The sequence below is a fragment of the Rhinopithecus roxellana genome, chromosome 4 (assembly GCF_007565055.1).
Source record: "Rhinopithecus roxellana isolate Shanxi Qingling chromosome 4, ASM756505v1, whole genome shotgun sequence".
Taxonomy (NCBI): Eukaryota; Metazoa; Chordata; class Mammalia; order Primates; family Cercopithecidae; genus Rhinopithecus; species Rhinopithecus roxellana.
Window position 1 is genome coordinate 59,870,919 of NC_044552.1, and position 22,275 is coordinate 59,893,193.

Below are 22,275 nucleotides of genomic sequence, written 5' to 3' on the forward strand. Positions count from 1 at the left end.
TTTTTATTTTGTCCTTTATTCTTTTTATATGGTACATTACATTAATTGATACTCACATATCAAATCAACCTTACCTTTCTTGGATTCAAAAACTGGTCATGATATATAATCTTTTTTTAATTTTGCAGGGTTCAGTTTGCCAATGTTTTGTTAAGAATTTTGGTTTCTTTGTTTATGAGGGATATTGGTCTATAGTTTAATTCTAATCTCTTCCTCTGGTTTCCTTTAAAAATTTTTTGTTCTTGTTTTTTGTTTTTGTTTTTGTTTTTTTTCTTTTTTTTACTTTTTTTTAAGTTCTGAGATACATGTGCAGGATGTGCAGGTTTGCTACCTAGGTAAATGTGTGCTGTGGTGATTTATTGCACCTATCAACCCATCACTTAAGTATTAAGCTCAGCATGCATTAGCTATTTTCCCTGGTACTCTTCCCCACTTCAACAGGCTCCAGTGTGTGTTCCCCTCCCTGTGTCTATGTGTTCTCATTGTTCAGCTCGCACTTATAAGTGAGAACATGTGGTGTTTAGTTTTCTGTTCCTGCATTAGTTTGCTGAGGATAATGGCTTCTGACAACATCCATGTCCCTGCAAAGGACATGATCTCTTTCATTTTTATGGCTATATAGTATTCCGTGGCATATATGTACCACATTTTCTTCATCCAGTCTATCATTGATGGGCATTTGGGTTGATTCCATGTCTTTGCTATGGTGAATAGTGCTGCAATGAACATACGTGTGCATGTATCTCTATAAAAGGATCATTTATATTCCTTTGCGTATTTACCAAGAAATAGGATTGCTGGGTCAAATGGTATTTCTGGTTCTAGGTCTCTGAGGAATCACCATACTGTCTTCCACAATGCTTGAACTAATTTACATCTCCACCAACAGTGTAAAAGCATTCCTATTTCTCCACAGCCTCACCAACATCTGTTGTTTCTTGACTTTTTAATAATCGCCATTCTGACTGGTGTGAGATAGTATGCCATTATGGTTTTGATTTGCATTTCTCTAATAATCTGTGATGTTGAGCTTTTTTTCATATGTTTGTTGGCTGAATGGAATGGTTTTCCATTTGTTTATGTCCTCTCTTATTTCCTTGAACAGTGGTTTGTAGTTCTCCTTGAAGAGGTCCTTCACTTTCCTTGATAGCTGTGTTCCTAGGTATTTTATTCTCTTTGTAGCAATTGTGAATGGGTGTTCATTCATGATTTGGCTCTTTGCTTGTCTATTGTTGGTATATAGGAATACTTGTGATTTTTGCACATTGATTTTGTATCCTGAGACTTTGCTGAAATTGCTTATTGAGTTGAGGTTTTTGCACTGAGACGATGGGGTTTTCTAGATATGTGAGCATGTCATCTGCAAATAGAGACAGTTTGATTTCTTCTCTTCCTATTTAAATATGCTTTGTTTTTTTCTCTTGCCTGATTTTCCTGGCCAGAACTTCCAATACTATGTTGAATAGGAGTGGTGAGAGAGGGCATCTTTGTCTTGTGTCCATTTTCAAGGGGAATGCTTCCAGTTTTTTCCCATTCAGTATGATATTGGCTGTGGGCTTGTCATAAATGGCCCTTATTATTTGAGGTCTGTTCCATCAATACCTAGTTTATTGAGAGTTTTTAACATGAAGGAGTTTTGAATTTTATCAAAGGCCTTTTCTGCATCTATTGAGAAAATCACGTGGTTTTTGTCTTTATTTCTGTTTATGTGATGAATCACATTTATTGTTTTGCATATGTTGAACCAGCCTTGCATCCAGGGATGAAACTGACTTGATCATGGTGGATAAGCTTTTTGATGTGCTGCTGGATTCGGTTTGCCAGTATTTTATTGAGGATTTTTACATCGATGTTCATCAAGGATACTGGCCTGAAATTTTCTTTTTTTATTGTACCTTTGCCAGATTTTGGTATCAGGATGATGCTGGCCTCATAAAATGAGTTAGGAAGGAGTCCCTGCTTTTCAATTGTTTGGAATAGTTTCAGAAGGAATGTACCAGTTCCTCTTTGTACCTCTGTTAGAATTCAGTTGTAAATCCATCTGGTCCTGTGCTTTTTTTGGTTGGTAGGCTATTTATTACTGCCTCAATTTCAGAACTCATTATTAGTTTATTCAGATATTCAACTTCTTCCTGGTTCACTCTTGGGAGGGTGTATGTGTCCAGAAATTTATCCATTTCTTCTAGATTTTCTAGTTCATTTGCATAGAGCTGTTTATAGTATTCTCTGATGGTTGGTTTAATTTTTTGCAGTCAGTGGTGATATCTGCTTTATCATTTTTTATTGTGTCTATTTGATTCTCCTCTCTTTTCTTCTTTATTAGTCTAGCTAGTAGTCTATTTTATTTTTTACAAAAAACCAGCTCCTGGATTTGTTGATTTTTTTTAAGGGTTTTTTGTGTCTCTTTCTCCTTCAGTTCTGCTCTGAGCTTGGTTATTTCTTGTCTTCTGCTGGCTTTGGGGTTTGTTTGCTCTTGGTTCTCTAGTTCTTTTAGTTGTGATGTTAAGAGGTTGTTTTGAGATCTTTCTAGCTTTTTCATGTGGGCATTTAGTGCTATAAATTTTCCTGTTAACACTGTGTTAGCTCATAGATTCTGGCATGCTGTCTCTTTGTTCTCATTAGTTTCAAAGAACTTTTAAACTTCTACCTTAATTTCGTTATTTGCCCAGGAGTCATTCAGGAGCAGGTTGTTCAATTTCCATGTAGTTGTGTGGTTTTAAGGGAGTTTCTTAATCCTGGGTTCTAATTTGATTATGCTGTGGTCTAAGAGACTGTTTGTTATGATTTCAGTTCTTTTGCATTTGCTGAGGAATGTTTTACTTCCAATTATGTGATAAATTTTAGAGTAAGTGCCATGTGGTGCCAAGAAGAATGTGTATTCTGTTGTTTTTGTGTGGAGAGTTCTGTAGATATCCTTCAGGTCCACCTGATCCAGAGCTGAGTTTAAATCCTGAATATCTTTCTGAATTTTCTGTCTCATTGATCTAATATTGAAAGTGGGGTTTTAAAGTGTCCCGCTATTACTGGGTGGGAGTCTAAGTCTCTTTGTAGGTCTCTAAGAACTTGTTTTATGAATCTGGGTGCTCCCCTATTGGGTGCATACGTATTTAGGACAATTAGCTTTTCTTGTTGAATTGAACCCTCTACCATTATGTAATACCCTTCTTTGTCTTTTTTTATCTTTGTTGGTTTAAAGTCTGTTTTGTCAGAAACTAGGATTGCAGTCTTTGCTTTTTGCTGCTTTCCATTTACTTGGTAAATTTTCCTTCATCCCTTTATTTTGAGCCCATGTGTGTCTTTGCACATGAGATGGGTCTCTTGAATACAGCACACTGATGGGTCTTGAATACAGCACACTGATGGGTCTTGACTCTTTACCCAGCTTGCCATTCTGTGTCCTTTAATTGGGGCCTTTAGCCCATTTACATTTACGGCTAATATTGTTATGTTTGAATTTGATCCTGTCATCATGACTCTAACTAGTTATTTTGCAGATTTGTTTATGTGGTTGCTTCATAGTGTCATTGGTCTTTGTACTTCAGTGTGTTTTTGTAGGGGCTGATAGTGGTTTTTCCTTTCCATATTTAGTGCTTCCTTCAGGAGCTGTTGCAAGGCAGGCCTGGTGGTGACAAATACCCTCACCTGGAGGTGTCACCAGTTGGGGCTGCAGAACAGCAAAGATGGCTACCTGCTCCTTCATCTGGGACCTCTTTTCCATAGTGGCAGTGACCTGATGCCCGGGGCATGCTCCTGTATAAAGTGTCTGGTGACTCCTGTTGTGGGGGTCTCACCTAGTCAGGAGGCACAGGATCAGAGACCTGCTTACTGAAGCACTCTGGCTGCCCCTTAGTGGAGCAGGTTTGCTGCACTGAGGGGGATCCCCATCATCTGAAGTGCCCGGCCTCTTCATAGCCAGCAGGCAGGAAAGACTAAGTCTGCTGAACATTGGAGACTGCAGCTTCCCCTCCCTTCAGGGGCTCTGTCCCAGGGAGATCAGAGTTCTCTCTGTAAACTACTGGCTGGAGTTGGTAAAATTCCCACAGTGAGGCCCCACTCAGTGAGGAGGAATGGATCTGGGTCCCACCTAAAGAAGCAGTCTGGCCACAATCTGCCACAACCACTGTGCCACATTGTGGGGAGTTCCTCCTGGTCCAGACTGCCCAGTCTTCCTAGCACCAGCAGAAGAAAACAGCAGACTGAGGCTGCAGTGATGTCAACCACCCTCACCCCTAGGAACTCAGTCTCCAGCCTGCTGCTGCTGGCTGCAACCTGAGTGTCTGCTAAGCATCTGCACAGCTCTGTGCTTGGGACCCAAGGCCCTGGTAGCATGGGCTTACAGGGGGATCTACTGATCCTTGGGTTGCACAGATTCATGGAAAAAGCATGGTTTCCTGGGTGGGGTAGCACAATCACTCACCACCTCCCTTGGCTGTGGGTGACAGCTCCCCTTGTCGCATGCAGCTCCCAAGTGAGCCATTGCTCCACCCTGCTTTTCCTCGCTCTCTGTGGGTTGTGCCAACCACCTAGTCAGTCCCAGTTAGAGAACCTGGATACCTCAGCTGAAGGTGCAGGATTCACTTACCCTTTTCATTCTTCTCGGTGGGAGCCACTGATGGCAGCTGCTTCTAGTTGGCCATCTTGGCCCCTCCCCGGCTTTTAAAAATATTTTTAAGTACCTTTTAGGGTACAAGTGGTTTCTGGTTATGTGGATGATCTATATAGGGTGAATGTCTGAGATTTTAGTGTACCCTTCACCCCAGTAGTGAACACTGTACCTGATATGCATTTTTTTAATCCCTCACTCCTGTCCCACCCTCCCCCTCTGAGTCTTCACAGTTCATTGTTCTATTCTGTCTGCCTTTGTGTACCCATAGCTTAGCTTCTACTTATTTGTAAGTGAGAACATGCAGTATTTGCCTTCCTCTGGTTTTCATAACAGGGTAATGCTGGACTCTTAAATGAGTTTCTTTCTCATCTATCTTTGAAATAGTTTCCATAGAATTGATTTTATCATTCTTTAAATGTTTGGTAGAATTCACCATGAAACCATTTAGTCTTCGGGGGTTTTGTTTTGTGTAGTTTTGTTTGGGTGGCAAGGTATTAAATTACAAGTTTTTGTAATAGATAAAAGAATATTCAGGTTTTTGGTTTCTTCTTGAGTCTATTTTCATAATTTATGTCTTTCAAAGAATTTACCCATTTTATCTAAGTTGTGAGTTTATTGGCATAAGGTTCATAATATTCTCTTAATATCCTTTTACTGTTGGTAGCATCTGTAGTGATGTCCCATCCTTCATGCCTAAAGCTGGACATCTGTATCTTCTTTTCTTTTCTCAGACTAACTAGTACATTACTAATTGTATTGACTTTTTTCAAAGATGCACTTTTTACTTTTATTGATTTTTCTGTATTTTCTCTTTCATTGATTTCTTATTTTACCTTTATTATTTTGTCTTTTGATTTGATTTTTTCTCTTTGTTAGCTTCTTGAAGTGGAAGCTTAGATTTTTATATCTAACACAGAAATTAATATCTATAGATTTTTCTTTAAGCACTGCTTTAGTTGCATACCATATATTTAGATGTGTTATGATTTCATTCATTCAGTTCAAGATATTTTTCTCCCCTACCTACCTCATTTTTTTCTCCAAAAGTATTGAATATTCGTCCTATAATAAACCTCCACAGGATAAAAAGTATTTCTTTTAATCATGTGTTTTGTTTATGTCTACTAATTTTGATGAGTCTAGTCCTTTGCTGATCATTTTTCTCTTTGTCTTTTGAGATAATTAGTATGTGTATTAGTCCTACTTTATTCACATGTAGAATTTGAAGCTCATAATTTATTGATCTAAAGAATAAAGTAGAATTATTCTTTTCCATATTTTTGCCAGTGAAACACCAAATGGCAAATAAAAATCTTGAGATGAATGTTTAAATTGTGGGGTATGTGTATGTTTGTATTTTTATTCAAGGTGAAATAATTAACTTTTAAAATATTTATGGCTTTCTTAAATTCCAGGCTACAGCCAACAAATAGTTTGTCTGTTCCTTACATGTCCCTGATATATCTTTACAAGTAATCATAGCACTGCTTCTGACAAGGTCAGATGCATAATTGGAATCTTTCTTACTCAATTCCCAAGCTCTTTAATAAACCCATTTTGCCAGTAAATATAGGACAGAAAAAATAAAGGGCCAACATTTTCCTGTTGTTTAAGCTAAATTAACATTTTCATTTTCATCTTCTTTTCAGAATTATTTTCTAATGCTAGTATGAAAACATCCATAAAGTTCCTAAAATTGAATAATATATTACTTAGTCGTTACATACATTACACTCACACCTTAAAAAAGTTTGTGGAAATGATTATTTTAAAATTTTTAGTATTTTGAAAATTCATGTCATCTCAAAAATAGCTTTTACCCAGAATTAGCATCTTAAATATTTGAATTAATATTCTGTTTTACACCCCTTATAATTTCCTCCTAGCCAGTTTAAATCATATACTAGTAATTTAGAATTTGTTCCACTTCAGACTTCTTTGATTTTCTCATACTGAAGAGAATTGTTTACTAGGGAAATCAACAGTGTAGATGAGATTTCAGTTGGTTCACCTAAAGAGTCAAATTATTTTCAAGAATGTAAGTAGGATCATTTGCATATATAAAATTAATGTATAGATCAGCCTCATCTAACATTAAAGTGTAATCTCTACTTTAAAAACATTTTATAAGCAATCAGTTCATATTCTTATATACTTTGAAACCATTAAACTGCTTTTACTTTTCAATATTGGCTAGTATAAGTTACTATTCACAGTGGCCTGCCTCCTCCCTTGCTATCAGGCAACTTTTTGTTTACCTTGCCAAATATATCCATGCATTGAAAATCCCTTTCCCTAACATTTACTATGACTTCTTTAAAGGTTTCTTTTTTGTCACTATGACCCTTAAGGCCAAAGTAAGCAGGTGTTGCATAACACTGGGTTCCACCATAATGTATCAAGAAGGATAGAGGGAAAATCAGTAAGGTACTTTCCTGTGGGAATACCCCATAATCCAGTGCCAAACTTATTCTAATTCATAGGTGAGGACAATAACCTTTGTTTTTACAGTATTTCCCATGCAGTTTCTACGATTTATTTTTTAAAATTTTCTAGGAGAGATGGACTATTCTCTGTTATGATCTGCTGTGATCCATTACTTTAATTTTTAGTTGTAGACCTTTTGATCAGAATTATTGAATAGGCAAGTATAAAACTAGCTAGCCGAAAAGCTATTCTACATGTTTTACTCTACAAAAATGGTCTTTTTATCTATAGCTTACATGTAAAATCATACGATATTTGTGATTTTTCAAATGTAATTTTGATAATTACCTTTAAAGAAGAAAAATATGTTTATATCACAATAAAAATTTAAGTTTTTATTCACATATACTGTTTTATTCTTCTGCGTGAATATTGTCTCTTTTTCTATTTATCATGGAGAACAGTTCCAGTCCTTGGAACTTATTAACTGAAGTTCAACCCAGCAAATAGCTAGGTGAGACCAATAATAAATTAGGAAGAAAATATTTTAAAAAATAGATTTGTCATGCTTCTTTCACACTGGGTGCTAAGTAGTGTGTGAAGAAAATATGGAAAGCTGTTGTTTTTATGAAACTATATTAGGAATATAATAATTTTACTATCCTCATTGGTATATCCCTTGTTCCCTCTTATGCCCCCAAATATCTTGTATATCTTAATTTGATAAACTGTTTTCATTCTTTCATGTAGAACTGGGTTTTTTTGTTTGTTTTTTGAGACGAAGTCTTGTTCTGTCACCCAGGCTGGAGTGCAATGGCACGATTTCGGCTCACTGCAACCTCCACCTCCTGGGTTCAAGCGATTCTCCTGCCTCAGCCTCCCAAATAGCTGGGATTGCAGGCACCTGCCACCACACCCAGCTAATTTTTGTATTTTTAGTAGAGACAGGGTTTCACCATGTTGGCCAGGCTGGTCTCGAACTCCTGACCTCAGGTGATCCACCCACCATGGCTTCCCAGAGTTCTGGGATTACAGGCGTGATCCACTGCATCCGGCCTGTTTAAATGATAGGAAAGTTGATATTCCATGATTTGACGTTTGGAGCCATTTTCCCTGTTGTTTATGGACTCGGAGTAATACTGGATTTCTAAATAAGTTAATGTAATTCTGTTATTGTTATACTATTAAAATAGAACAATGTCTGTGCCATATTTATGGAGGCATTAAATGGCCACAAAGAAATGACTTCCAAGATGCCAACATTTGGGCCTATCAAAAATAAAGGCAGCTTGCTACCTAATCACTCCATGACAAAAAGATTTTAGTGCTTTGCTCTTAAATATGAAAGGATAGCAAGAATTGTTCTTTATTGGTAGAAAGTCTCAACCATGAATGAGAGAAACCAAACGACAAATCGCAGTGAACAGAAGAAAAATTACAAAAACCTTTAATTGACATCCTCAGATAAATAAGAAAAGATACTGCATCCCTAAACAGGATGCTGTGAAAAGGAAAATTAGAGAAAGAACTCTGAGAAATGTAAATAGTAATATTGAATTAATTTTTTTTGCAATAAAATAGTTGGAACATATACTGAAGTAAATTTTCCAGAAAATAGAAGGGCAGAGATGAAAGAGAGAAAAAGCTAAGAGATCAACCCAGTGGTTTCAACATTCAAAAGAGAGGATTCCCTGAGAGAAAAATTATTAAAGAAATAATATCAGAAAACTTCCTCAACCTAAAGCCCATGAGTCTCCAGACTATACCTTGTACAAAGATTTAAAGACCCAATCCAAGGCATATTATCACATTAAGCATAAAGTTAATAAAAACTTCTAAAAAGAGAATGATGCGGGCACATTTAAAGAAGTGTGCATCCAAGTTAATCTGGACATCCCATTAGCAATGTTTTCAGCTTAAAAAAAGAGGAACAATGCAAAATTTTTATGGATAATACTTTTTGACTTGGAGTGCTACACACAACCAAATGTTGGTCAGTTGTATAGGCCTAAGACCACGCATGCAAAGACAACAACAAAATTTCCCTGGTATCTTTCTGATAAAGCTTCTGAAAGAAAGCACATCGCTGCAGAATGAGGGAGTTAATCAAGAATTAAGAAGACATAGGATCCGGGGAAAAAAGATTATTGAAAAAAGGATACCAAGAAGCAACATTCAAGGATGATAGCCAGTTCACTATAAAAGCAACACACACCTGAAAAGAATGGCATTTCCATACAATATATAGAAGGTTTAGAAGACAGTATTGGATTTTGATAGGCCTCATGGAGTCTGGAAAACATCAGCATAGGTATTTAAAACATTAAGCTAATGTTTTAAAAAAGAGAAGCAATTATTAACTCTAGGAAAAATTACACATTGTGGGAAAAACAAAACTGAATAGTATACTAGTTGACTCTATAGTGAAAGTTATCTTTGCAGTTATACCAATGGAAGTACTGTATTACTGATTTAACTGGGGTTGTTCATTGATCTATTTGGGAGATTAGGGATACAGTAGTTCAAGAGTTAAAGCCTCATTTACCATAATAGAGAAGTTAGTAACTTATTGCCTAAAAATTAGTAAATCTAGAAATGGCAGAATTGGCATCTGTTTTTAAATATAGAGGAAAGAACAAAGAACCATTTAAAAGAATTTAAGATAGGTTTCCTTGGGAATGGCAGGCAGCCACTGTTTTTCATTTTAAACTTTTGGTATTTAGGACTCTTTAAAACTATTTGCACGTGTGCTTTTTATAAAAGTAAATTTTAATTACCATAAAAATTGTATTTAAAATATCAGGGAAATAGAATAATTATGGCTTATACTCAAGTTGTTACATTTTTGTCTTGTTATTTTCTAGAGTTCCTGGAATAACTATTGCTACAGATATTATCTGTGGTTTTCCTGGAGAAACAGATCAGGATTTTCAAGAAACAGTGAAACTTGTTGAAGAGTACAAATTCCCAAGCCTCTTTATTAATCAGTTTTACCCAAGACCAGGAACTCCTGCTGCAAAAATGGAACAAGTTCCAGCACAAGTGGTAAGATCTTTTTCTTGTAAGGTATTGTTTTTTGCCGGTAGCTGTAAAAATGCAGCTGTGTTGCTTACCTTCACCCAACTTGCTCATGTTATAACCCTTGAATTACAAAATATGAAGAGATTTCCAAGTTGGGGTCAGGGGCCAGGGGGCCATGGATGAGGTAAATGACCTTAGGCAACTAAAATATAATCACTTTTTTCTTCTTTCGAACAGTAAAATTCAGATGACTTGGGGAGATGGGAATTTTTTTTTCTAGTATCATAAATTTCTTTTTATTATTATTATTATTATTATTATACTTTAAGTTCTAGGGTACATGTGCATAATGTGCAGGTTTGTTACATATGTATACTTGTGCCATGTTGGTGTGCTACACCCATCAACTCATCAGCACCCATCAACTCGTCATTTACATCAGGTAAAACTCAGAATGCAATCCCTCCCCCTCCCCCCTCCCCGTAATAGGCCCCGGTGTGTGATGTTCCCCTTCCCGAGTCCAAGTGATCTCATTGTTCAGTTCCCACCTATGAGTGAGAACATGCAGGTGTTTGGTTTTCTCTTCTTGTGATAGTTTGCTGAGAATGATGGTTTCCAGCTGCATCCATGTCCCTACAAAGGACACGAACTCATCCTTTTTTATGGCTGCATAGTATTCCATGGTGTATATGTGCCACATTTTCTTAACCCAGTCTGTCACTGATGGACATTTAGGTTGATTCCAAGTCTTTGCTATTGTCAGTAATGCCACAATGAACATACGTGTGCATGTGTCTTTATAGCAGCATGATTTATAATCCTTTGGGTATATACCCAGTAATGGGATGGCTGGGTCATATGGTACTTCTAGTTCTAGATCCTTGAGGAATTGCCATACTGTTTTCCATAACAATTGAACTAGTTTACAGTGCCACCAACAGTGTAAAGGTGTTCCTATTTCTCCACATCCTCTCCAGCACCTGTTGTTTCCTGACTTTTTAATGATTGCCATTCTAACTGGTGTGAGATGGTATCTCATTGTGGTTTTGATTTGCATTTCTCTAATGGCCGGAGATGACAAGCATTTTTTCATGTATCTGTTGGCTGTACACATGTCTTCTTTTGAGAAATGTCTGTTCATATCCCTTGCCCACTTTTTGATGGGGTTGTTTGTTTTTTTCTTGTAAATTTGTTTGAGTTCTTTGTAGGTTCTGGATATTAGCCCTTTGTCAGATGAGTAGATTGCAAAAATTTTCTCCCATTCTGTAGGTTGCCTGTGCACTCTGATGGTAGTTTCTTTTGCTGTGCAGAAGCTCTTTAGTTTAATGAGATCCCATTTGTCAATGTTGGCTTTTGTTGCCGTTGCTTTTGGTGTTTTAGACATGAAGTCCTTGCCCATGCCTATGTCCTGAATGGTATTACCTAGGTTTTCTTCTAGGATTTTTATGGTATTAGGTCTAACATTTAAGTCTCTAATCCATCTTGAATTAATTTTTGTATAAGGAGTAAGGAAAGGATCCAGTTTCAGCTTTCTACTTATGGCTAGCCAATTTTCCCAGCACCATTTATTAAATAGGGAATCTTTTCTCGCATTTCTTGTTTTTGTCAGGTTTGTCAAAGATCAGATGGCTGTAGATGTGTGGTATTATTTCTGAGGACTCTGTTCTGTTCCATTAGTCTGTACCTCTGTTTTGGTACCAGTACCATGCTGTTTTGGTTACTATAGCCTTGTAGTATAGTTTGAAGTCAGGTAGCGTGATGCCTCCAACTTTGTTCTTTTGACTTAGGATTGTCTTGCAAATGCGGGCTCTTTTTTGGTTCCATATGAACTTTAAAGCCGTTTTTTCCAATTCTGTGAAGAAACTCATTGGTAGCTTGATGGGGATGGCATTGAATCTATAAATTACCTTGGGCAGTATGGCATTTTCACGATATTGATTCTTCCTATCCATGAGCATGGTATATTCTTCCATTGTTTGTGTCCTCTTTTATTTCACTGAGCAATGGTTTGTAGTTCTCCTTGAAGAGGTCCTTGACATCCCTTGTAAGTTGGATTCCTAGGTATTTTATTCTCTTTAAAGCAATTGTGAATGGAAGTTCATTCATGATTTGGGTCTCTGTGTGTTACTGGTGTATACGAATGCTTGTGATTTTTGCACATTAATTTTGTATCCTGAGACTTTGCTGAAGTTGCTTATCAGCTTAAGGAGATTTTGGGTTGAGATGATGGGGTTTTCTAAATATACAATCATGTCATCTGCAAACAGGGACAATTTGACTTCTTCTTTTCCTAACTGAATACCCTTGATTTCTTTCTCTTGCCTGATTGCCCTAGCCAGAACTTCCAACACTATGTTGAATAGGAGTGGTGAAAGAAGGCATCCCTGTCTTGTGCCATTTTTCAAAGGGAATGCTTCCAATTTTTGCCCATTCAGTATGATATTGGCTGTGGGTTTGTCATAAATAGCTCTTATTATTTTGAGATATGTTCCATCAATACCAAATTTATTGAGTGTTTTTAGCATGAAGGGCTGTTGAATTTTGTCAAAGGCCTTTTCTGCATCTGTTGAGATAATCATGTGGTTCTTGTCTTTGGTTCTGTTTATATGCTGGATTACATTTATTGATTTGCGTATGTTGAACCAGCCTTGCATCCCAGGGATGAAGCCCACTTGATCATGGTGAATAAGCTTTTTGATGTGCTGCTGGATTCAGTTTGCCAGTATTTTATTGAGGATTTTTGCATCGATGTTCATCAGGGTTATTGGTCTAAAATTCTCTTTTTTTGTTGTGGGAGACGGGAATTTTAATTAGTATCTAGTATTTACCTGTGTGTATAAGATAAGCTTTTGGATGTTTCAAAATAAGACAATATTTAAATACTTGTGTATAAATGAGGCTTCATTTTTACCCCACTTTTTAAGAGACCCTTTTCATAATTTGTTATTGATTGGGATCCCCCTAGTTTTCCTACTTTTCTATTGGATAGATTTGATGCTGTCTGTCTTTCCACCTATTTGTTTTTTCAGTTTTTTTCACAACAAACCTCAATTTGATTTTATCCTTTCATATTCACAGACACAGTAGAATAAGATGACTCATAATGAATGTGAATAAGTTTGAAATCAAGTAAAGGCAAAGTGTTTCCCAGAATGCCCCAGAAATTAAGAGTCTCAAAACAAATATCTGCTTTCTAGATTCATTGGCTGAATATGGGCAAATGTAAAATAAGCCTAAAGAGCAAGTTGAAATTTAAATGAAAATTTTCTACTTTGTTTCTATTACGTTGATGCAAAAGTAATTGTGGTTTTTGCCTTTAAAAGTACCACAATTACTGTTGCACCAACCTCAACTTCTAAAAATTATGCCTTATCGTTAATTTGCCTCAAATGTTTTTATGAATAAATATGCAAAGAAATAACCCAGAGCTTGTTACAGTTTTTCTGTTACACCATAAGTGAATATCAAGCACAACATATATATTCTTTCAATATTTGGTTGAAAAATAGATGTATATTAGTTAAAGTCTGTTTTTCCCAAAATCAAAAGTGAATATCATAAAATGAAAATGAATAGCATTATTTGTTTTCCCAGAATTTTCCTCATCTTAATTTTACAACTTTCTGTGTATACAAGGGTAAGAAAATATTTTGCAGGTGGACCATTTAATTTTCTTTCTAATCTAATCAATGAAAAAAAAGCAGATTGTAGCACCACAGATCATTAACTTCCCACAAACATAAAAAGATGCCAAATTAATTAATTTTCTTTTATGTCACAAGTATATATTATTGAGAGATAGCTTACATACAGCAAAATTCACTCTTTTTTGTGTACAGTTCTATGATTTCTAGCAAATGCATATAGTAGTGCAACCTACTACATCATAATCAAGAAATAGAACAATTCCATCAGCCCCCTCAAAATTCCTTTTTACCCTTTTGTTCTGTTTTGTTTTGTTTTGTTTTCAGACAGGGTATCACTCTGTCACCCAAGCTGGAATGCAGTGCTGCAATCTCGGTTCACTGCAGCCCCAACCTCCTGGGGTCAAGCAATCCTTCCACCTCAGCATCTCAAGTAGCTGCGACTACAGTTGGGTGCCACCATGCCCAGCTCATTTTGTTTTTTAGTTTTCATAGAGATAGGGTCTTACTATGTTGCCCAGGTTGGTCTCGAACTCCTGGACTCAAGCAATCCTCCCATGTTGGCCTCCCAAAGTGCCAGCATTACAGATGTGAGCCACTGCACCCAGCTGATCCTTCTTACCCTTTTTTGTAATCATCTTCTCCCTCCATCCCCACCTAGCTCCTGGCAACTACTGATCTCTTTTCTGTTCTCATAGTTTATTCTTTTTTAAAACTTCACTTCTTCTTTGCTAAAAAAGCTTTTGTACTATACCTACAGAAAAGTATATGGCTGTGCACTTTTGTAAAGTGAATACGTCCTTGTAACTACCAGTCAGATCAAGAAATTGAACATCACCAAGTACCACTCAGGTCCCTGTCATGTCCGTTTACTGTCCTCTCCCCTTCCCCAAAGGAAACCACCATGCCTTGTTCTGACACCACATGATAGTTTTACCCATTTTTATACTGGATATAAATGTAAGAATTCATGTTTGACTGCTTGGGTTTTGGGTTTTTGGGGATTTGTTTCTTTTTGCGTAACATTATGTTGGTGAACTGATCTGTTTTTAAAGGAGCTATAGTTCATCCATTGTTATTGCCAGGCAGTGTTCTACAGCATGCACATATATATCACAGTTTGTTCATCCTATTGTTAAAGGGGAATTGGGTATTTTCAAAATCCCAATATTAGTATTGCAACGAATACGGCTATCAGGGTTCTTCTTGTTTTTTCCTTTTGTTCCACTTGTGTGTAAACTTTTCCACTGGGGGTCTGGCTAGGAGTGTAATTGCTGAGTCATAGGAAATGAAATTGATTTGCTTTACTAGATAACTGCCAAGTAGTTTCCCCAAATAGTTGAATAAATTTGCAATCCCAACAACAATATATATAAATATGGTAGAAGCTCCATATTCTTACGAGCTCTTGGTATTGTTACATTTTTAATGTTAGCCATTCTGGTGGGAATGTAACTTAATTTTAATTGTAGTTTTATATTTTCCTGTTAATTAACCATATCGAGTGTCTTTTATATGTTTATTGGCTATTTGGGTGTCTTTTTTCATGAATTACCTGTTCACATCTTTTGCACATCTACCTGTTGGTTTACCAGTTTGATTTACAACCCGCCCTGACCCTCGATTTATAGGAGTTATTTCCATATTCTGGATACAGCTCCTTGGCAGGTCATGGTAATTTAAATATCTCCTTCCATTCTGTAACCCACCTTTTCTCTTCATAGTGCCTTTTGAAAAACAGACATTCTTCATTTTAATACAGAATTTATCAGCATGTTTTTTTTTTATATTAGTGCTTTTTGTGTCCTCTTAATATATGTTTCCCTTCTCCACACCATCATAAAGATACCCCTCAATGTACTGTTCTAGAAATTTTATCATTTTGCCTTTTACCTTTAAATCTGCAGCCCAATTGGAATTTATTTTTATTTAAGGTATGAGGTGTGTTTGGGTTTCAGGGGAAGTTCAAGTTTGTTTTGGGTTTGTTTTTTTTTTTTTTTTTTTGCCTCGGAAGCTATCCATTTGAGTCAATGCAGTTTATTGAAAATATCATTCTTGGCCGGGCGCGGTGGCTCAAGCCTGTAATCCCAGCACTTTGGGAGGCTGAGAGGGCGGATCATGAGGTCAGGAGATCGAGACCATCCTCACTAACACAGTGAAACCCCGTCTCTACTAAAAAAATACAAAAAAAAAAAAACTAGCCGGGCGAGGTGGCGGGCGCCTGTAGTCCCAGCTACTCGGGAGGCTGAGGCAGGAGAATGGCGTGAACCCGGGAGGCGGAGCTTGCAGTGAGCTGAGATCCGGCCACTGCACTCCAGCCTGGGCGACAGAGCGAGATTCCGTCTCAAAAAAAAAAAAGAAAAGAAAATATCATTCTTGCCTCACTCGCCTGCCTGGTGACCTTTATTATAACACGTGTATGTACATATGTGGGTTTGTCCTGGGCATCTATTCTATTCCTTTGGTCTATTTGTCAGTCTTTCCACCCATACACAAGTTAACTACCATAGCCTTAGAATAAGTCTTGATATTGGCAATATAAGTATTTCAATGTTGTGTTTTTCTTGAAATTGCCCTAACTATTGTTATTCCTTTGTTTCTATAAATTTGTCAAGTTTCACCAAAAATCCTGCTGGAATTTTTATTAAGATCATATTGATTTTATAGGTCACTTTGGGGAAATTGATGTTGTTAAAATATCAAGTTTCTGTTCTTAAATGAAGTATATGTCTTCATTTATTTTGATCTTCTCTAATTTCTATCAATAATGTTTTATAATTCTTTGTATATAAGTCTTACATATCATTTTATTAAATATGTTCTTACGTGTGTTTCCATTGATACTATTGAAATGATTTTCATTTGTGTTGCTACTTAGAAATAAAGTTAATTTAAATATATTTATTTTGCCCAACTAATTCACTTATTAATTCTAATAGTGTTTCTGTAGGGTTTTTTTTTTTTTTTTTTTAGATTTTCTTACTATACAATTATGTCATCTGAGAGTCATAGTTTTGATTTTTCCATTCCAATTCTCATGACTTTTATTTCCTTTTCTTATCTTACTATACTGGCAAGAATGTTCAGTACACTGAGTAGAGTTGGGTATCTTTCTCTTCTTCCCAAACTCAAGGGGAGAGTTTTCAGAATTTTACCATTAAATGTAAAAGTTAGCTGTAGTTTTGGAATTAGTAAAATTCCTTTCTATTCCTATTTTTCCCTGTGTGTGTGTGTGTGTGTGTGTGTGTGTGTGTGTGTATGTGTGTGTTTTAATCATGAATTGAGTTGAACTTTATCATATGCTTTTTTGTCTATTGAAATAATATGATTTGTTTTTTGTTCTAAGTCTCTGTTAATATTATAATGTACATTGAATGGTTTTCAGATATTAAACCAACCTTGCATTCCTGGAATAAACTTTACTTAATTGTGATATATTGCTGTTGATAAAATATTTCTGTTGTTTTGGTTATATTTCATGAAGATTTTGCATTTTTGTTCATGGAAGACATTGATCTGTAGTTTTCTTGTAATGTCTTCTTAATTTTTTTATCAGAGAAGCACTGGCCTCATAAAATTAGTTGAGAAGTCTTCCTTTCTCTACATTTTTCTGGAAGTGTTTGTAAAGAAGTAAATTATTTCTGTATAAAATATTTGAAAGAATTGCCCAATGCGATAAGCAGAATTCTAAGTTGGTCCCCCAGATTTTCTTTTCTTCTTTTTTCTTTTTTTTCTTTTTTTTGAGATGGAGTCTTGCTCTGTCACCCAGGCTGGAGTGCTGCAGTGGTGTCATCTCAGCTCACCGCAAGCTCCGCCTCTTGGGTTCATGCCTTTCTCCTGCCTCAGCCTCCCAAGTAGCTGGGACTACAGGCACCTGCCACCACGCCCAGCTAATTTTTTTGTATTTTTAGTAGAGTCAAGGTTTCATCATGTTAGCCAGGATGGTCTCAATCTCCTGACCTTGTGATCCGCCTGCCTCAGCCTCCCAAAGTGCTGGGATTACAGGCATGAGCCAGGTCCTCCAGATTTTCTCATCCTCCTCACCCCCAGGTTACACACCCTTTCTAATCTCTGGGACTGTGAATTTGATATTTGCTGTACTCTCTGATTGTTTGATTCCATTCTGTGTAGTTATCTTTCCCTTTTCTTGAAAGATAGCACATGTGTACAGCTGAATAATTTTCTTGACCTGATCCTGCCATGAGAATAAGAATCCTACAGCCTCTTTTTATTTTGTACTGTCTCTGTCCCTTTTAGTCTACATCGGCAGTGCAAATTTTTTGTTTATTTGGTTTTGGTTTGTTTGGGGTTTTTTCTTTTTGTTTCTTTCTGTCTCTCTCCCTCTCTTTTTTTTTTTTTTTTTTTTTTTGGCTCAAACAATTTTCTCAGGAATTATGTGGGCCTTCCCTGGATTTCACTGGAACTTACTCCATTAAACAAATGCTACATCCACAGATCTTTATGAGATCATCCCTGCTCTACCTTCGCCTCTTGCTGAGGGTACTTTTCTTTGTATTTATCCTGCTTGGGGATTCTTGGTGGGTTTTTTTTCCCTGTGTCCCCATTTATTTCAGAAGGTTTGGAAACCTTAGCCATTCTTTCTTCAGATATATGTTCTACTCTATTCTCACTTCCTCTGTGATTTCAGTTACGTGTGCTAGATATTTCCTTTTGTTCCCCAATATCTGATATATTCTTTGCTATACTTTGTGTACTGTGTTCTGGGTATCTGTCTGGATATTTCCTCTTTATCTGTTTCCTAGTTCCTTGGTATTCGTAATTGTCCCTGAGCCAACATCCACAGAAGTTGTAGTCCCTGAACAGCAGTGTTGGCGTCTGCTGTGAGGCTGCTGGAAATGCAGACTCTTAGGCCCCACCCTAGACCTGTTCACTCACTGTCTGCATCTCCAGGTGATTTGTGTATCCATTAAAATTTGTGAAGTACTGATCTCACTCCTAATCCATTCTTCATTTGTTTTTGATCTGCTGTCAAACCCATCTACAGGATTTCTAATTTTAGTTAATGTATTTTTTAATTCTAGAATTACAGTCTGAATTTTCATAGATTTCCATGTTCTAATTAAATTATTCATATTTTCCTTTATAGTTTTTAAACATTTATATGGTTTGGCTTTCTGTCCCCACCCAAATCTCATCTTGAACTGTAATCCCCTCAAGTCAAGGGAGAGACCTGGTGGGAGGTGACTGGATCATGGGAGCAGATTCCCCCATGCTGTTTTCATGATAGTGAGTGAGTTCTCACAGGATCTGATGGTTTTATAAGGGGCTCTTCCCTCTTGACTCTCCTCTCTCCTGCCGCCTTGTGAAGAGGGTGCCTGCAGCCCCTTCCACTGTGATTGTAAATTTCCTAAGGCCTCCCCAGCCATGCGGAACTGTAAGCCAATTAAACCTCTTTTCTTTATAATTTACCCAGTCTCAGGCATTTCTTTATAGCAGTGTGAAAACAGACTAATACAGACATATTATTTAGTTATCTTAAAGTCCATTATAAAATCTCCAGTATTTGGAGCTGATATTGGTTCATTTCTGCTTTTTAGTTTTGTTTTTTCTTGATTCTGGTCATTTGTCTTTTTCTCCATGTACCTAGTATTTTTTTCTTTTTTTGAATGGTGGCCATTGTTTATTTTTTTAAAACCTGTAGATTCTAGGCTATCATGTATCTTCCTCCAGGGAGGATTTTATTTTGCTTCTGCCAGGTGCTAAGGTAAGAACTGATTATTTTAATCTGACTGAGATGGATTTTTTAGACTGCTTTTCACTCTTTCTGATGACTGCTTTATTTCTGCCTGCTCGCTCTTTTGAATGCAGCCAATCGTGTGCCAGTGTTTAACAAGTGACTCTCGGGAGAAAGAGTTCTGATCTGTAGCATTTGCCAATTCCCATAGTGTGAATACTTCCACTGTTGCCAATTTCAGATTACCAATGTTACATCACTGAACATGGCATTGGGAAGTGATACACACAGCCAGCTTTTGTGAACTGGCACATGCCACACTAACGTACCACCTAGTGTGGTTCTTCTAGTACCCAGCTAAAATTCTATGGTGTTTTTACCAGTACTTTTTCCTTGTAGCAGATCTTCAACTCTAATTTTTGTATCTCGCGCTCGTGAGAATGCATCAGGTTCTGCGTATTTACTTTGCCTCTTAGCTTTTGTTTGGCTGCTCAGCCCCTCAGGCACTACTTAACATTGATAAATGTCTAGAAGGAACAAGTGACTCCAAATATTGAGCTGTCCTCCATGGGCTTGTCTTCTTTCTGGGAGCTTGATCTCTTACTTCCTTGATAGGCTTTTTCATGTTTAAATAGTACAGATTGTACATTTTATTTACCTTTTTAATTGTTCTTGGCAAGAACATTGGTCTGATACAAGCTAGTTAGCCAGAAGCAGAACTCATTGCATAAAATCAGCTTTTAAATGCCTTTTTTGTCTTGTGTTTTATCTTCTAAACATAGCCTCTTACCATCTTCCTCACGTTTTTAGACTTCGGTCACCCAGGCCTGGCATAGAGTATCTTTTTGTTTGTTTTTGCCTTATTTTTTAAAGCACGTTTAGGTTCACAGCAACATTAAGCACAAAATAACACATAGAGTTGCTGTATGTTTCCTGTCCCTAAACATGCACAGCCATCCCCACTGTCAACATCCCCCACACTGAGTGGTACATTTGTTACAATCAATGAACCTACCTTACATATGATTTTCACCCACAGTCCATGGTTTACATTAGGATTCAACCTAGATGGTATACATTATGTGAAATGACAAGCATCCACCACTGTAGTATCATCAGAATAATTCCGTTTCTCTAAAATCCTGTGTTCTCTGCTTGTTCATCCCTCTCTTCCCCAAACCCCTGGCAACCTGATCTTTCTATTGCCTCTAATTTTGCCTTTTCCAGAATGTCATATGTTTGGAAACATACAGCGTGTAGACTTTTCAGATTGGCTTTTTTCACTTGGTAATATACATTTAAGATTCCTTTGAACCTTTTTGTGACCTGATAGCCCATTTTATTTTAGCACTGAACAATATTTCATTGTATGAACATAACACAATTTATTCGTTTACCTACTGAAGGACATGTTGGTTGCCTCCAATTTTTGGCAATTGTGAATAAAGCTGCTATAAACATCCATGTGCAGGTTTTTGTGTGAACATAAGTGTTCAGCTCATTTGGATAAATACCAAAGAGGAGCATGATTGCTGGATTGTATGGTAAGAGTATGTTTGTAAAAGTATGTTTGTAAAAAATTGCCACACTATCTTCCAAAGCCACTGTGCCATTTTGCATTCTTACCAGCAATGAATGAGAGTTCCTTTTACTCCATATACTTGCCAACATCCTTGTCAACATTTGGTATTGTCAGCATTTTGGATTTTGGCCATTGTAACAGGTATGTAATGGTATCTCACTGTAGTTTTAATTTGCAATTCACTAATGACATATGGTGTTGACTGTCTTTTCATAGACTTATTTGCCATATGTATGTTTTCTTTGGCGAGGTGTCTGTTCAGGTCTGTTGCCCATTTTTAATCATGCAGTTTGTTTCCTTATTGTTGAGTTATACGAGTTCTTTGTATATTTTGGGTAACAATTCATTATTAGATATGTGCTTTACAAATATATTTTTCCAGTCTATGACCTCTTTTCTCATTCTTTTGAAACAGAATAATTTTTGTTTATTTATTTTGTTTATTATTTTGTTTAGCACTTGGAAATTTTTGAACTTTCCACTGCACTGCAATCTGTAACAGCAAACCTAGGTTCAGAGTGTCCTAGGCCAACTTGTGAAGCTGTTTCCTTTTATTATTCTGTTATACTGTTCTGTTCACAAGAGCCAATATTTTGGGATTCTGCACCATCGTTCTTCTCATGCAGCTCTTTATTAAACCTCTTTGTATTAATGTCCCAAAGCTGCTATAACAAAGTACCACAAACTAGGGGGCTTCAAACAACAGAAATGTATTGTCTTACGGTTCTAGAGGCTACAAGTACAAAGAAAAGCCTCTTCCCTCTCAGAATCATATAGCAGAATCCTTCCTGGCCTCTCCCAGCTTCTGGTGGTTTCCTGGTGGTCTTTGGTGTTTCTTGGCCTGCAGTTGGGTAGCTCTAGTCTCTGACTTTATTGTCACAAGGTGCCTCTGTATGTCTCTGTCTTTACATGACTGTCTTTTTATAAGGACTATGAGTCATATTGGATTAGAGGTCCACCCTGCTCTTCATCTTTCTAGTTATGTCTGAAACAAGACTATTTCCACATAAGGTCACATTCTAAAGTACTGGAGATTAGGACTACAATATGACTTTTTGGGGGAATACAATTCAATCCACAAGACTCTTCTACATTCCTGTAATTATGCTCTAGGTAAAAATCGTTGCCTGGAAGAGTTTCATCTTTATAAAATGCAGAAACTTAGGTAAAAAGAAGCAAAAATGATGAAACTTGAGAGATCTGCAGTCAAAGAGAAGATATATGATGTGCACTGAGTCTTCTTGGTTCTCTTAAATTTACCAAAATTTAATAATTGTCTACTCTACCTGTCTTAGGTAGT

The 22,275-nt window shown here is 36.8% G+C and overlaps 1 protein-coding gene across 2 annotated transcripts in view; it reads left to right on the forward strand.

Moving 5' to 3' along the window:
- The window catches only part of CDKAL1 (CDK5 regulatory subunit associated protein 1 like 1), a 718,226-nt gene that overhangs the window by 535,605 nt on the left and 160,346 nt on the right, over positions 1–22,275 (forward strand). For both annotated transcript variants that reach the window (XM_010354099.2, XM_030929089.1), the window contains one exon: positions 9,898–10,078. In XM_010354099.2, coding sequence (XP_010352401.1) covers positions 9,898–10,078 — 181 coding nt within the window. The remainder of the gene's footprint in view (positions 1–9,897; positions 10,079–22,275) is intronic.